The 15,578-nt window shown below is 40.9% G+C and overlaps 1 protein-coding gene across 4 annotated transcripts in view; it reads left to right on the top strand.

Moving 5' to 3' along the window:
- Positions 1 to 15,492, top strand: part of LOC133481797 (clathrin heavy chain 1-like) — a 28,086-nt gene extending 12,594 nt beyond the window's left edge. For 2 of the 4 annotated variants that reach the window (XM_061780925.1, XM_061780922.1), the window contains 24 exons: positions 170 to 292; positions 455 to 592; positions 788 to 952; positions 1,042 to 1,222; positions 1,338 to 1,501; positions 1,596 to 1,721; positions 1,808 to 1,950; positions 2,028 to 2,262; positions 2,351 to 2,473; positions 2,707 to 2,852; positions 2,939 to 3,122; positions 3,210 to 3,402; positions 3,535 to 3,692; positions 3,768 to 3,932; positions 4,057 to 4,164; positions 4,323 to 4,490; positions 4,669 to 4,818; positions 4,892 to 5,023; positions 5,320 to 5,430; positions 5,687 to 5,857; positions 5,961 to 6,182; positions 7,408 to 7,428; positions 13,761 to 13,836; positions 13,916 to 15,492. In XM_061780925.1, the coding sequence (XP_061636909.1) occupies positions 170 to 292; positions 455 to 592; positions 788 to 952; positions 1,042 to 1,222; positions 1,338 to 1,501; positions 1,596 to 1,721; positions 1,808 to 1,950; positions 2,028 to 2,262; positions 2,351 to 2,473; positions 2,707 to 2,852; positions 2,939 to 3,122; positions 3,210 to 3,402; positions 3,535 to 3,692; positions 3,768 to 3,932; positions 4,057 to 4,164; positions 4,323 to 4,490; positions 4,669 to 4,818; positions 4,892 to 5,023; positions 5,320 to 5,430; positions 5,687 to 5,857; positions 5,961 to 6,182; positions 7,408 to 7,428; positions 13,761 to 13,836; positions 13,916 to 14,046 (3,534 nt within the window). In that variant the 3' untranslated portion in view covers positions 14,047 to 15,492. Of the gene's footprint in view, positions 1 to 169; positions 293 to 454; positions 593 to 787; positions 953 to 1,041; positions 1,223 to 1,337; positions 1,502 to 1,595; positions 1,722 to 1,807; positions 1,951 to 2,027; positions 2,263 to 2,350; positions 2,474 to 2,706; positions 2,853 to 2,938; positions 3,123 to 3,209; positions 3,403 to 3,534; positions 3,693 to 3,767; positions 3,933 to 4,056; positions 4,165 to 4,322; positions 4,491 to 4,668; positions 4,819 to 4,891; positions 5,024 to 5,319; positions 5,431 to 5,686; positions 5,858 to 5,960; positions 6,183 to 7,407; positions 7,429 to 13,628; positions 13,667 to 13,760; positions 13,837 to 13,915 lie in introns of all 4 variants that reach the window. The other 2 variants (XM_061780924.1, XM_061780923.1) reach the window with 2 other exon arrangements.
- The last annotated feature ends 86 nt before the right edge of the window (positions 15,493 to 15,578 follow it).

Raw genomic sequence — 15,578 nt, 5'->3', positions numbered from 1 at the left:
CTTCTTTATTAAACCTAAAAATTTATTTTAAAAAACAAAAACCTGCAAACTAATTGAATCATAATTGAATTAATGTAGTCAGTTCCATCCACATTTTATAATACAAATTACCAAAATTTATTATGACTGTAAAAGAAAGAAAAGGTAATAATCTAGATTTCCTTTATAGGTGGGGTACACTCCAGACTGGATTTTCCTGTTGAGGAATGTAATGCGGATCAGTCCTGAACAAGGACTTCAGTTCTCCCAGATGCTGGTGCAGGATGAAGAGCCTCTTGCTGACATTACACAGGTACAAATAAATGAAGCCACGGCATAGCCAATATTGATACCCTGCCTTTTTGGCTTATAAAAACCCATCAGATAGAGAATGAATAGACTAAATTGACTTCATGAAAATGGGAAAATGTTTTTGTTATCAATAAAATAATAAATTGTTTATTTTTCTGTCTAGATTGTAGATGTTTTCATGGAGTACAACCTAATACAGCAATGCACATCATTTCTACTTGATGCCCTGAAGAACAACAGGCCCATGGAAGGACCACTGCAGACACGTCTGCTGGAAATGAATTTGGTCCATGCACCGCAGGTACATAGACACATGACAACAAAATATTCACGCCATTGGAATTCATTTGACATTGAATGACTTACTACATAAAATTAATTCAAATTATTATTGCATTCACTTTTATTGTTGTGATTATCCGTTTTGTGAATAATTAAAATTGTTTTTAAGGGTCTCAGGTCCTCTGCTGTTTTATTTTTTATTTTTATTTTTCAGGTTGCAGATGCCATTCTGGGTAACCAGATGTTCACTCATTATGACCGTGCCCATGTGGCACAGCTGTGTGAGAAGGCTGGTCTCCTGCAGAGGGCGCTAGAGCATTATACTGATCTGTATGACATCAAGCGGGCTGTGGTGCACACACACCTCCTCAATCCAGAGGTGCACTGGCAATTGTAAAAAATATTTAAAAATAATACTGACCTAATATGTTATAGAACACTAACTGTCACTGATTTGTGCCCTTATAGTGGTTAGTCAATTTCTTTGGCTCTCTATCAGTGGAGGACTCTTTGGAGTGTCTTCGGGCCATGCTGTCTGCTAACATCCGCCAGAACCTGCAGATTTGCGTTCAGGTTGCCTCCAAGTACCATGAGCAACTCAGCACTCAGAGCCTCACTGAACTTTTTGAGTCATTCAAGAGCTTTGAAGGTACACCTTGAGATTCAGTTTTGGCAAAAACAAAAAACATGTTGTTAGTGACGCCCTTAGTGAAAACAAAAGACAAGTTGTTGGTGATGCCCTGTCACATGATTTTGTCTTTCAGGGTTGTTTTACTTCTTGGGTTCCATTGTCAACTTCAGCCAGGACCCAGAGGTTCACTTCAAATACATTCAGGCTGCCTGTAAGACGGGCCAAATCAAAGAGGTGGAAAGAATCTGCAGAGAGAGTAACTGCTATGACCCTGAGCGTGTGAAGAACTTCCTCAAGGTTAAAAATGGCTTGCAACCTGCTCACTCTGCGAATACCTTTCTCGCTATACACTTTAAAAAAAATAATAATAATATTTTTTTTTTCTCTGCAGGAAGCTAAATTGACCGATCAACTACCATTGATCATTGTGTGTGACCGCTTTGATTTTGTCCACGATTTGGTCCTGTACTTGTATCGCAACAGTCTGCAAAAATACATTGAGATCTATGTGCAGAAGGTACAGTGCTGCTCCGACCTCATGAATCACCATTTACATTTTATGCGGCCAAAAATCTGACTTCACGCATTTCTGATTTTCTGCAGGTAAACCCAAGTCGTCTCCCGGTGGTCATTGGAGGTTTGTTGGATGTTGATTGTGCAGAGGATGTGATCAAAAACCTGATCATGGTGGTGAGAGGACAGTTTTCCACAGATGAACTAGTTGCTGAAGTGGAGAAGAGAAACCGGTAAAAGAGAGAAAGAACAATTTGACATGCACAGAAAGAACAATGCGTCTCCAAATAACTTTTCTGTGTACCAACAGACTGAAGCTTCTACTCCCTTGGTTGGAGGCTCGTATTCATGAAGGTTGTGAGGAGCCTGCTACCCACAATGCCCTGGCCAAGATTTACATAGACAGCAACAACAACCCTGAGCGCTTCCTGAGGGAGAACCCCTTTTATGACAGTCGTGTAGTGGGCAAATACTGTGAGAAGAGAGACCCCCATCTGGCCTGTGTGGCCTATGAAAGAGGACAATGTGACCAGGAACTCATTCATGTGAGTTGTTGTTGTAAATGAAGGCCAAAAGTATCAATTGGACCCATACGATTGTTCATTTCTAACCTATTTTTGTTCAATGTTTTAGGTGTGTAATGAGAACTCCCTGTTCAAGAGTCTGTCACGCTACCTTGTGCGTCGCAAGAACCCTGAGCTGTGGGCAAGTGTGTTGCTGGAGACCAACAACTACAGAAGACCACTCATTGATCAGGTCTTATCTGTTATCTGTTTTAAATAGTACAAAAACCTACCTGATCTAGTAAATGCATATTTACATCTTGCTAAATTGTAGGTGTAGGTTACCACCTTTTAACAGGGTCCATTTTATAGTTTTCTCTCCTACCTTTTTTTTCTCCTCAATAGAATTTCATCCTATTTACTTGTAATGTTTTTAATGTCTGTTGTGATATAGTGCTTCAAGCCTGATGTCCTTCTGTGATGCAGGTTGTCCAGACTGCCCTGACGGAGACCCAGGATCCAGAGGAAGTGTCTGTCTCAGTCAAGGCTTTTATGACTGCTGACCTTCCCAATGAGCTCATTGAGCTTCTGGAGAAGATTGTCCTGGATAACTCTGTCTTTAGCGAGCACAGGTATAATGAGATCACCTTACTTTTATTTTTTTACCAAGCTAGAAAATTATTTGCTCATTGAAATCTTCTTGCCTTCTATGTTTTAGAAACCTCCAGAATCTGCTCATCCTGACAGCGATCAAAGCTGATCGAACTCGGGTCATGGAGTACATTAACCGTCTGGACAACTATGATGCTCCAGATATTGCAAACATTGCCATAAGCAATGAGCTGTTTGAGGAGGCCTTTGCTATTTTCAGGAAATTTGATGTCAACACATCTGCTGTGCAGGTGAGTGACTTTTATGCTTTGCTTACATGAGCTTCATGATTTTATTCACCTGTATATTATATTGAAATACTGTCCCATTATATTTAGGTTCTGATTGAGCACATTGGTAACTTGGACCGAGCCTATGAGTTTGCTGAGCGCTGCAATGAGCCTCCAGTGTGGAGTCAGTTGGCAAAGGCCCAGCTCCAAAAGGCCCTGGTCAAAGAAGCTATTGACTCCTACATCAAGGCTGATGACCCTTCTGCTTACATGGAGGTGGGACAAGCTGCAGCTCAGAGCGGTAAGACCAACTGTAAAATAATAGTTGCTTGTTTGGACTTTGAAAATATATTCGGTTTGTGTGAATTTCAAACACGAAATAAGTTTAACATAACTTTGGTCATTTAACACTGATAACCTGTGCTGTGTGTAGGAAACTGGGAGGACCTTGTAAAGTTTCTGCAGATGGCCCGAAAGAAGGCCCGCGAGTCCTATGTTGAAACCGAGTTAATCTTTGCTCTGGCAAAGACCAACCGCCTTGCCGAATTGGAAGAGTTCATCAATGGACCTAATAATGCCCATATCCAGCAAGTAGGTTCTTGGATACATCAAGCTCTACCATTTATTCTGTCTCCTGACTTACCTTTTTCCTGCCCTTTCTGTTAGGTGGGGGACCGTTGCTATGACGACAAGATGTATGAGGCAGCCAAACTGCTTTACAACAACGTGTCTAATTTCGGTCGCCTGGCTTCCACTCTGGTGCACCTGGGAGAGTACCAGGCAGCTGTGGATGGAGCTCGTAAAGCCAACAGCACACGTACCTGGAAGGAGGTGAGAAATGGTAGATTAGTTTTAAATGAAATTCACTGCTGTTCTCATCGTAGCCTTTTTCCAGTGTTAAAGTTAAAACAAACAGTGCTCTACATCGTTTGAGTCCATTCTTTCTCACTTGTAGGTGTGTTTTGCATGTGTCGATGGGAAAGAGTTCAGGCTTGCTCAAATGTGCGGCCTGCATATTGTTGTACATGCTGATGAACTGGAGGAACTCATAAACTACTACCAGGTACAAAACATGACAGTGTCCTCTCAATCCTTTTTAGAATTAATGCATTCTAACTAAATGTAGACATTGAAGAGACAGATTATGAAGTCAAATAAATCCACCTCGTCTTGACTATAAACTTCAAGGTTTGAATGAGCTTTATGTTTGTATTTCTTCAGGACCGTGGCTACTTTGAGGAGCTGATCACCATGCTGGAGGCTGCTTTGGGACTCGAGCGGGCTCACATGGGAATGTTCACAGAGCTGGCTATTCTCTACTCCAAATTCAAACCCCAGAAGATGAGGGAGCACTTGGAGCTCTTCTGGTCCCGTGTAAACATTCCAAAGGTAGACCCAGAGAACTGTCACATCATTTATTAACAACATGAAAAAGAATATTTTACACAATTTTATTGAAACATCTTCTTGAAGGGATGCATTAGTCCTTCTGTATGTGATGGTGCTATGACTAGTCATACAGGCCTGTCGATAAGGCCCAATAACATTTATTGACGTGAATTTTAAGGTTCTCAGAGCAGCTGAGCAGGCCCACCTCTGGGCAGAGCTGGTGTTCCTCTATGATAAGTATGAGGAATATGACAATGCCATCATCACCATGATGAACCATCCTTCTGACGCCTGGAAGGAGGGCCAATTCAAAGACATTGTCACCAAGGTTTGGCTTCTTCATGAAAACAAACGTGTTTTTTGTAAATGACGACTGAGACGTCTTTGCGTTTTTACTGTAGGTGGCCAATGTAGAGCTGTACTACAAAGCTATCCACTTTTATCTGGAGTTCAAGCCGTTATTATTAAATGACCTGCTCATTGTTCTCTCTCCAAGACTGGACCACACACGTGCTGTCAATTTTTTCAGCAAGGTGAGTTGCTTCCTATTTCTAGGCCACTGGTTTCTTTTCGTAACACTGATAAAAGCACAACTGCATGCAAATATTAGCCTGGCCATCACTAATGGAGGAAAACAAGCATTACACAAACATTTCTCTGTTAGAGATGCTCTTTTTTCGTGAAGTCTTTCATGATTTCTGTAAAGTGTTCTGTAAATTGACTGTCTGTTGTCGTACTAGAGCGGCTCCAACTACCGGAGACAAATTCCTTGTGTGTTTTTGGACATACTTGGCAAATAAAGATGATTCTGATTTCATTTTTGATTCAGGTGAAGCAGGTACCTCTGGTTAAACCATATTTGAGGTCTGTCCAGAATCATAACAACAAGTCAGTCAATGAATCTCTCAACACCCTATTCATCATCGAGGAAGACTATGCGGTATGATGTTGGATTGGCTAAATAAATTGTTTTACACTCTTAACTTCGCATTGTTGTTATTTAGTTTTAACAAATGTGATATGCTTATGTCTGTTTTCCTGTTATGCATTTTGTACTTGCTGCGTGATTCAATGTGGTTAACCTTGACACTACAAGGCAAAAGTCACAACCATTTCCTGTTGTCATACCTGCGATTTAAAATGTAATCCTTCCCTTGTTCTTATTGTTTTTATCTATCTTGTTTGCTTCTTTCCAGTCACTGCGCACTTCTATTGATGCTTACGACAACTTTGACAACATCTCGCTGGCCCAAGGCCTAGAGAAGCATGAGTTGATCGAGTTCAGGAGGATCGCAGCATACCTTTTCAAGGGCAACAACCGCTGGAAACAGAGTGTTGAGCTTTGCAAGAAAGACAAGCTCTACAAGGTCCTTTGTGGCGACACTTAAATGGACTGTATACTCTGTATTGCCCTTACACAGGCACCAGTTGAACCATTAGCATGTAACTTTTTTATTTCCCCTTCTGTAGGATGCCATGCAGTATGCATCCGAGTCCAAAGACATTGAACTGGCTGAGGAACTTCTTGCTTGGTTCCTGGAGGAGGACAAGAAGGAGTGTTTCGCCGCCTGCTTATTCACTTGCTATGATCTGTTGCGGCCCGACGTAGTGCTGGAGACTGCTTGGAGGCACAACATCATGGACTTCTCCATGCCATACTTCATCCAGGTCATGAGGGAGTACCTCAGTAAGGTGGGTCATTCACACATGAAGAAAATTAAACATTTTTGGTGGGACAAGATACATGCATTCATGAGGGTCTAAGACCAGGAACCACTCAAACCTAACTACATCTATAGAAAATAATGTTAGTTATGAAGAGAGTTTGGTAGTCACGGGCTTGCGGACAGTGCCTTTTTCTTGTTGCATGCAGATTTAGGATAATAGTGTTCATAAACTGTCACAAAGAGAGCCAATAAGATGGATTCTTCGGAATTTATGTTTGTATGTTGTCCAAAAGCCAGCCAGTGCTGGAGTTGTTTTTATCAACCGGGATTAGACATCTGCACCCACACAATTTTATTTGCAAATACTATTTAACACCAGGAAGTGTAGCACAATTACCCAGGTCTGCAACAGAGTCTCAGTGTGCATATTCTTGCTCCTTTGATGTTCATGTTCCTTGTCCTTTATGTGCCATCTCTGGTGTTATCCTTTTTCATTTGGATTTTCATCCACTCAAGCTACTTTCCCATACAAATGTGCTCCAGAGGAGATTCTTAGCAGTTTAATCACTTTTTATGTTAGATGAAATAGAGCAGGGTTCATAAAAGGCAGCAAATGTGAGAGCAGTATTATTGCATCATTGACTGGCAAATTACTACTTACTTTTACCACCACTATAATTAATTTGAATTTATTTATTCATTTATTTCACATTTATTTCACAATATTAGAACAACACTGTGTATTTAGTGGAAAAGGCTACCACTTGAGACTGCTTCAAACTAGTCTTCAACATTGTGTCTTTGTAGCTCTGTAACATTTTGACGTCTGCATTTAACCCATCGTAAGTTTAGCAACCATAGTAAGAATACACCTTTATACTCAGACTGTAGCAGTTCGGGGAGTTGAGGTGCCTTACTGAGGCCAACCTCTGACACAAAATCCTATCAAACCCACGGCCCTTTAATCACCAGCCTTTACTACTCATCCAGTGATTCAATAGTGAGTTTTACATCTGTAGTTTGAAGTGTTGTTAGAAATTAAATGAAACTGGGGATACCGAAGTAACCTCAAGTATGCATTTGTATCAGAAGTGGCATTATTACCTGCACCTCCTCTTGTTTTTTTTTTTGTGAGTGTCTTTTTTCAATGTTAAGTCCCCTGTTTGCTTGTTTCTTACTGTCCGTTTCTATTGTGGGCGACTTCCACTTGCTTTTTTCCCTTAAGTTGCCTCTCTGAATTTCCTTTCCAGGTTGATGCGATAAAGGAAAAGGTGAACGTTGAATCCATTTCCTAATTGTCCATATTGACTCACTGTCCTATAACCTGTAGTAGTTTGAAGGGGTAAAATTAGCAGAAACTGCATGATTTCCCCCTCCCACTTTGTCACTATGCTGCTTACATGTGTACAACTCTCTGTATCGTCACTAGACCACTTAACTATTTCCCCACAATCCAGAGTGGGGCTTTTCACATCACAGCTTTAGGAGTCTGCTGCGGGGCTGTTGCCTGTAGGGGGGATACCATATTTCCTCATATTCATATCCTCTAGCAGACATTTTGTTCGGTTATACATTGACCATTTTAGTAAACAAACACAGAAAATAATAAACATGTCCCCATTAAAGGTGCCGCCGATACAGTAAGTGACTGAGTTTATGGTGGAGTTTAAAAGACAGTGCTGTTGTATGCAGCATGGAACACTGCGGAACAAAAAAAAAACATTTTAACACTGACATGAAAAGAATTAGAAAAAAACAAAAGAACAATTTGATGTTTACTGACAAGAAGAGAGCGTGCCCTGCTAGAGGAGGGAGATATATAGAGAGGAGTTGGACAGAAATCTTTTAGAGCACATTTAATTGTGTTTTGTGTGTGTAATATATATATATATATATATATATATATATATATATATATATATATATGCTTCATTTTGAAAAAGTATTTATCTCTCAAAAGTTCAACATCTTCAAACAGATAGATTTTATGACCGATTTCACAAAGATTCACAAATGCATGTGCAAATCTGCTTTTGAAATTTTCAGAAACTTGAAACTGTCTGAATTTGCTAAAAAAAAAAATTCTAGCTGCACATTTTTAACTGTGTTCAAGCCTAATCTAATACAGAAAATGACTTCATTGCTAGTGAAATTTATTCTTTACTGTGAAAACATGAAAAGGAAAACATTAAATGAACATTGAAGTTAATGTTATCTGACTACAAAAATTTTATTTTTTTAACATCCTATATATTATTACATTAATTATAATTCTTATATATTAAACTATAGATTATTTTAAACTAGAAACAAATTTAAATGCAACACTTGTTTTTGCTCCCATTTTTTTATGAGCTGGCTTTTTCTATGTGCACAAAGAGCCTATTTCTCTCAAATTATCCATCCACCTCACGTGTGGCATACCAAGATGCTGATTAGACAGCATGATTATTGCACAGGTGTGGCTTCAGTTGCCCACAATAGAAGGCCACTCTAAAATGGACAGTTTTACTGTATTGGGAGGTCAGAAAACCAGTCAGTATCTAGTGTGACCACCAGGTGCCTCCCGCAGGGCAACAGATCTCCTTCGGATAGAGTTATCAGTTATTAACATGAGGTGATGATCGTAGATGAATGGCACAGCAGTGGCCCTCAGGATCTCGTCACAGTATCTCTGTGCATTCAAAATACCATCTATAAAATTCACCGGTGTTCACTGTGCTTGCATAAGCTTCCAATTGCATGCTCTCTCAAAACTTCTGAGGCATTGTGCTTGGTAGTGTAACTACACATTTTAGAGAGGTCTTTTATAGTGGGCAGCGTAAGGCACATCTGTGCAACAATCATGCTGCCTAAACTGCGTCGTTACATGCTACACCTGAGGTGAATGGATTATCTCAGCAAAAGGAGAAGGGCTCACTAACACAGATTTAGAGAGATATGTCAACAACATTTGAGAGGAATATGCCTTTTGTATACTGAGAAAAAGTCTTAGATCTTTGAGTTCAGCTCAGGAAAAATAAGAGCAAAAACAAAAGTTTTACGTATACAGTGTTCCCTCGTTTTTCGCGGTTAAATGGGACCAGAACCCCCTGCGAAAGGTGAAAAACCACGAAGTAGGATTGGCCCCCCCCTAGGAATTTTCGTGGCTGTGTATGTGGGTACCAGAATGTTTAAAATATGTAAACAGTATTTATACTTTACATATTTGAGACAAATTTACTGAAATCTTTAATTATAAAACCTTATACAGTAATTAACATTTACTTTGTCCTGATAATATTAGTGTCCAAACTCACTGTCTTTTCCCTGCAATCAGCAATCCACAATGCCAATGCAGCTTCCATTTTCACAATTCTCTTATTACGCGGAGTTACCACACATTTCGCTTCCTTATTGAAGGTTATTGATGCAGTTTTGCGGATGTTTGCTTCCGCTTTCTTTATGTACCGCACTGTAGATTCATTCACACCATAATGGCGTGCCCCAGATGCATAACTTCTGCCCTCTTTGATCAAATCTAAAAGTTTAACTTTTTCGCTGGTGGTGATCATCTTCTTCTTCCTCTTGGGCGCCCCGGAGGAAGCTTTCGCAGGGGCACAGCGCTTCGGTGGCATTGTAAGGGCTTGCTTAACTAATAAAAAAAAATATCACTTAAACAAAAAAAGTTATTGCGAACACAACAGCGTGGACGAGACTGGCGGGACACAACAAGGGAAGATGCTGGGTGAGGATGCGATGATGCGCAGCCAAACACTCACGGGATAAATCCACCCGTGCTCTCATTGGTCGATGTTGCGCCGGGAACCAATCACGCGTCTTGTATGAGTGCCCGTACAGTACAGGCATGTACAAAGCCTCTGAGTCAACTCATCTCTTTGTTTGGCATGCAGGGAAACCTTCTCTTGCGCGCATCAACATGAAACAATGCGTCTTTCCGCAATATGGCTGCCGATATGGCTGTATTTTTTTTTATGAATATTTGGGAAAAACCCGAGAAGCACTGAAGGCGCAAAACGTGAAGCGCGAAGTGGCGAGGGAACACTGTATATTTTTGTTCAGTATAATAAGTAATAATGAGATCATTATTAAGCCAATCCCTCTAGAAAGGACTTTCCCCTACCTCTTTGTACTCGCTGCTGTTGAGTTAATAAATGCCCCTGGCAGCGATATCATTTGATCTGTTTTTCTTTTTATAATTTGTTATTGATGTCATAAATTGGTGGATTATCACCAAACCTTATTTGGAACATCAAGAATACCAGGCCATCATAAAAATCTGTAGACAGAAAGTTGCACACGAACAAACAAACCCACGCAAATGGAAAAAAAGCGAGCAAAGCTTCAAGCCCCTCTTTTGAATCAGTAAGTGAAAAGTGCCACTCTGGATCTCTACCTGCAGTGTCAGGTCTGTTTATCACATAATTTAGATTAATTCTAATGTTAACCTGGTTGTTAGCTACCTTTCTCAACACCATCCTGTTATTATTAGCGGAGACCCTTTCCTCCAGATAAACAATGAGTTTCTTTTTTTTTTTTTTCTTAAGATTTTCCAGTGTGGTTCTCTGTCTATATGCTTGAATGCATTCCTGTGCTTGAATGGGACATTAAACAAAGTATCAAGTACATAGGGAGGAATTTGTGTTCAGTTTTTTCTTTTAGACATCCTTCCCAACACACTTGTCTTAACAGTTAGAAAGCAAAAAACATGCATCTCAGGTAGTGTATTCAGTAAAGATACACGAAGCAGCACGCATGCATTGCCCCTCCCACGGTAGCATCAGCAGCACGGGGCTAGGAGACATCATTGTTGGCTGTGCCTGCTTCTGGAAACCTTCAAGTGGCTGTACAAGAGCATCCTGTCTGCCCTCTTCCTCTCTCCTTCCACTATGGTGCTTTGCTTCTCTTCTCTCTTTCTCCCGCACTCTTCAAGAGGAACGTAACCAAAAACTACTGCTTCCGCATGTCTCTCAACCTTTTCTTTTAAAAATGCTACAGCCTGTGCCACCAGATTGACTGACACTAGTGAACAACACCGTATGTAGAGAACTGAACCCAGTACCAGGATAAGGACACCTCACATATCCTGTACTTCATCGGTGTTCAAGCTTCCTATTGTTCAAGTTGCAGATCTAACTCGTTTTGCTGGCTGCTTAATTCTTCTGTACTCCGCTCCTGCTTCTCAGCTGCTACCTGGCAAAAAAGGAATATAGTCAAGAAAGACCCCCCCAAAAAAGTTTCACAAGTTGTCTTTAAGGACATATGTTTTCATCAAAATAAACCAAAGATTATAACACATGATATACACTCTCTCTAGACCACTTACTTTTTGTCTTGATGAAATTAGTTTGTTTTGAGGAGGCAACCCTGTTCCCGCTGCATATATACTGCCAGACCAATGGCAACTACAGATTTCATTACCATGACGGCTAACGGTGGACTGCATGTTGAGTCCAGGATCTAACAAAGCAAGTGCAAATAGAAAACTGCCTGCACCAGACACCAAAAAGACAGAGGGCTCTGTTTTTGTGACAAGCATAAATCCAGCACTATGCTTACAGTAACTCTGTGAAAAGGCGGGCTAAACTAGAGGCTGACACTGGAGTGGATTTTAACTCCCGCTCCCTTCCACTCCCACAGAAATTGATCCCAATCCTGAGTGAGTGTTTTTTTTTTTTTTTTTTTTTTGTTTTGTTTTTTTTAATCCCGCTCACTCCCACAGACATTGATCCCATTCCGTCCTGATCCCGATCAAATTTTTTACAGAATCCTGCAAAACCCATAGTTTCCGCTCCCGGTCACTTTGTTGTCATAGTTCCCGATGCTCCCGATGACTATCGCTCCCGCTCTTGCCCAAACCTGCGGTTGATGTAATATTTACTACTGTCTCATGGGAATCCCATGTGACCCGGTGAGAATCCTCCAAAAATATTAGCCTGCAGGCTAGACCTGGCTTTGCTAATTTTGTAAACTAGCATACGCACAGCAAATAGAAAAAGTGGGATGTTTGCGCTGTTGTGGGTGCTGTCACTGTCAACTTCAATCCTGTCCAATTGAAGCGGCTTCTCAATAGACTGAGATGTCTCTATACGCGCAAGAGGACGTAGTAATCCAAGCATGACTAGAGCATAGAACGTGAGCGGGTACCCTTATTAAATACAGAGTAAGCTGGTGAAAAACCGCTGGCGACTTAAACGTGTCCGCAGACCTCATTGATCTATATCCGCTCCAACAATTGTTTGTTTACACCTGACCCCCATAGCTGCGTACCAGCCAGTACGTGAGATGCTTTAAAAAAATCTAATAATGATTATAACAAAAATAATGCGTTAAATGAATTTATTATTCCAATGACTAAGAGGGTTGGATGCCCGCTGTTGAAATAAGTCTGTCATCCACCACACGTCCGAGGAACTCGTGTTTCTATCTACCTGCATGTGCCCCGATCAAATTCACCAAAATCGCATTAGATCACCTGCACCAAAACTTAAACATGATCCCAGAAGGTGTAAGTTTAAACCGACTTTGTAACACCAAAATTTCACTCCGCCACGCTTATCTCCAAAGGCACACCCTCGATGCACGGACATGCCCACTTTGGCACAGATGGACGAAAATGACCAAAAAACATGGAGTAACATGTTACTGCTTCAGTTCACAGATGCTATTTTTTCCACACACAGACAAAAAACGTAAATATCCGAGCCTATTTGAACTCTGTTGCTGACCAAAACGGCAGCACCAAACAGTAAACGAGTTCCCTGCACTGTATTAAAGATGATCTTAACATTATGTGGAGGCAGTGTCTATACTGTCAATTCCCGTTGCAGCAGACTCGTGATCGCGCCGTTGTACACATCCATGTTCATGTTCCAGTGAACTATGCGACTAATTAGTTCTGTCCAATGTGCCTCGGTTATTATTACCACCCCTACACTTTTCCCCCTCTCTCCGCAATAGTCTTCTTTTTATTATTAAGCTTTACATTGTAATACACTGGTAATATTGTTTAATCTCATTCCACAAATGCAATTGTAAAAATAATAATGCCTCTCCATCTGCAGTTCAATAAAGATCCGCCCTCTATTTGCCGAAATACATCAGTTGCATTGAACAAAGTACTACATATGGATAAATACAGCTAATTAGGTCCACTCACGTCTTTTAGAGCAGTCCAACTTAAGCGGAGGTCGTTTGTACTGGTAACAGGTTGGTTCTCTACATACTCTAAAATCTTAGAGTAGATGGTTGGGGTGGCTGGATGGGTGGGACCATTATTGTCATAATCTGTGATTATATCCCCCGTAGCCCAACATTAGACTGTGTGTCCCTTAAGCAAAGGCAAATTAGACCATCAGTAGTCGCCCAAGTGCTGTAGTTGTACGTTAGTGGCTTTAGTTGTTTATTGGAGGACCTCCAGCTGCACATTTTCACATAAATGTGGACGGTGCTCATCTCCTCTGCCTGTCAGGAATGGTCCCATCCTTCAGCCAGTGAAATAACCCAGAGGTCAGTTTTGACAAACCTGGCGTCTTCGAAAGCCTCCACCCTAGCTGTTAAACCACCAAGCGGGTTCTCACGCCACTCCTTTTCTTGTCCGCAGGTGGACAAGCTCGAAGCCTCCGAGTCCCTGAGGAAACAGGAGGAGCAGGCCACAGAATCTCAACCAATTGTTTATGGTAAACACACACTGTTCTAGCTGTTAAATGAGTCATGGAGGCTTTTTTGAAACAAGATATTGTGCTGTTTGCTTTGCAGGCACACCACAACTCATGCTCACTTCAGGCACCAATGTTGCCGTGCCCCCTCAGCAGGCTTACGGCTACGGGTACACAGCAGCACCGGGCTACGGGCAGCCGCCACAGGCCAACTTTGGTTACGGCATGTGAACACCCCCTCCCACCACCACCTTTGCCACCCACTTCTTCACATCTCCCTCCACCTGTCCCTCTCTTTGTGTTCTTTTCCAGCCTCCCATGGTCTTCTACCCTCAACAGAGGCCACAAGCTAGCAACAGCCCACTCTTATTTTTTATTTATACTATTAATATTGTTACAACAATGTTGTCCTGTTAGAAGAAAAACACGATTTACATGCAATGAAGGACTTTTATTTGTATTGTTTGAACTGAAATTGGACTGCATTTATGTTCCCCACATTCCATATTTATGACTCCTTGTTTAGAAATGTGTTTTTTTTGTATGTTTCTGTGCTATGTTTTTTTTTTTCGTTTTTTTGTTTGTTTGTTTGTTTGTTAAATATATGATTTGTTGGAAGTGGACTTGCTAAAGCTGAGCAAACTTTGAAGTAGGTGGAGGAGCATTGGATATTGCACTCGTGAAGAAATTCCTGTGGAGACAAGCTCTTACGTTTTGATGTATGGAACCTGTGACCAGCTTAACTGTGTCTCGTTTTGTCTGTACAATGCATTACATCATTGTATATTTTGAAGAGAGAGGGAAAAAAGGTTACATAGAGTATTTGAACATACAATATATCGCCATTCAGATGGCTACCCCTAGCGACACTAAGTACAGTCATGATAGTATATTCTGCACAGGTGTGTAGCTTTATGGAGTTTTAAATTAAATCAGATGTATGTCACTTTATGATTGAGACTGTGTGTGTGGATGTGAGAGAGAGCGAGAGAGACCTGATGGTGGTCTAAATACTAATTTTAACCCCTCTCTAACCCTGTACGGGTGGTCCCTGCTAGATGTTAGCTCTTCTCTGTGTGTTTAGGTGACCTCTTGTGTCGTGTAAAGTGCTTGTGTGAGACTATCTGTGTATGTGCAAGGGCGGGACCACGCGTGTATGCGTTTACGCTGAGCCCTCTCTGCTGAGGCCTGTTTATGCCAGGTGTTGTGACGTTTCCCTCGGGTCACCATGACATTTTATTTTTGATTTATTTTTAGCGTGTACAGATGTGAAGATGATTTTAAACTGTAGATGGTGAGACAATGCTACAACACACACACACACAAATCTGTCCTCCACAGCTCTCATCCTCTAAAAACAAACGACCTTTCTTTTGATGTCCAAACGACAGCTCGAGGAAACCCACAACATGTAGATTGCATGTGTAGATGGTTAAGAAAATATGTCTCGGTACATCCAGGATGGTGTCAAAAAAGAGCCTGTATTTACCTTGATGTACTGTACTTCCTTACATCCTTCAAGCAGTGTGTGTGTAAAGTGTCACTCTCCATAAAGTCAATTCCTTTTTGTTGTCATACATATGAATAAACAAAGGGGCTCTGTCATTGAAAAAGTAGAAGAATATGACCTCACTGAAAGGGAAGTGCTAGCCTAAATAAAAAGTAAAAAATTGTAAACTGCTTTCTGTCCAGTCTGTATATAAATGTGATGATGTGCATTTGTGTGCACGTGTAGGTTTAGTTGAGGTTTTTTTTTTTTTTTT

The sequence above is a fragment of the Phyllopteryx taeniolatus genome, chromosome 8, assembly GCF_024500385.1.
Source record: "Phyllopteryx taeniolatus isolate TA_2022b chromosome 8, UOR_Ptae_1.2, whole genome shotgun sequence".
NCBI classification, from domain to species: Eukaryota; Metazoa; Chordata; class Actinopteri; order Syngnathiformes; family Syngnathidae; genus Phyllopteryx; species Phyllopteryx taeniolatus.
Note: the sequence above shows the minus strand (reverse complement) of the source record. Positions and strands in the feature narration are given on the sequence as shown.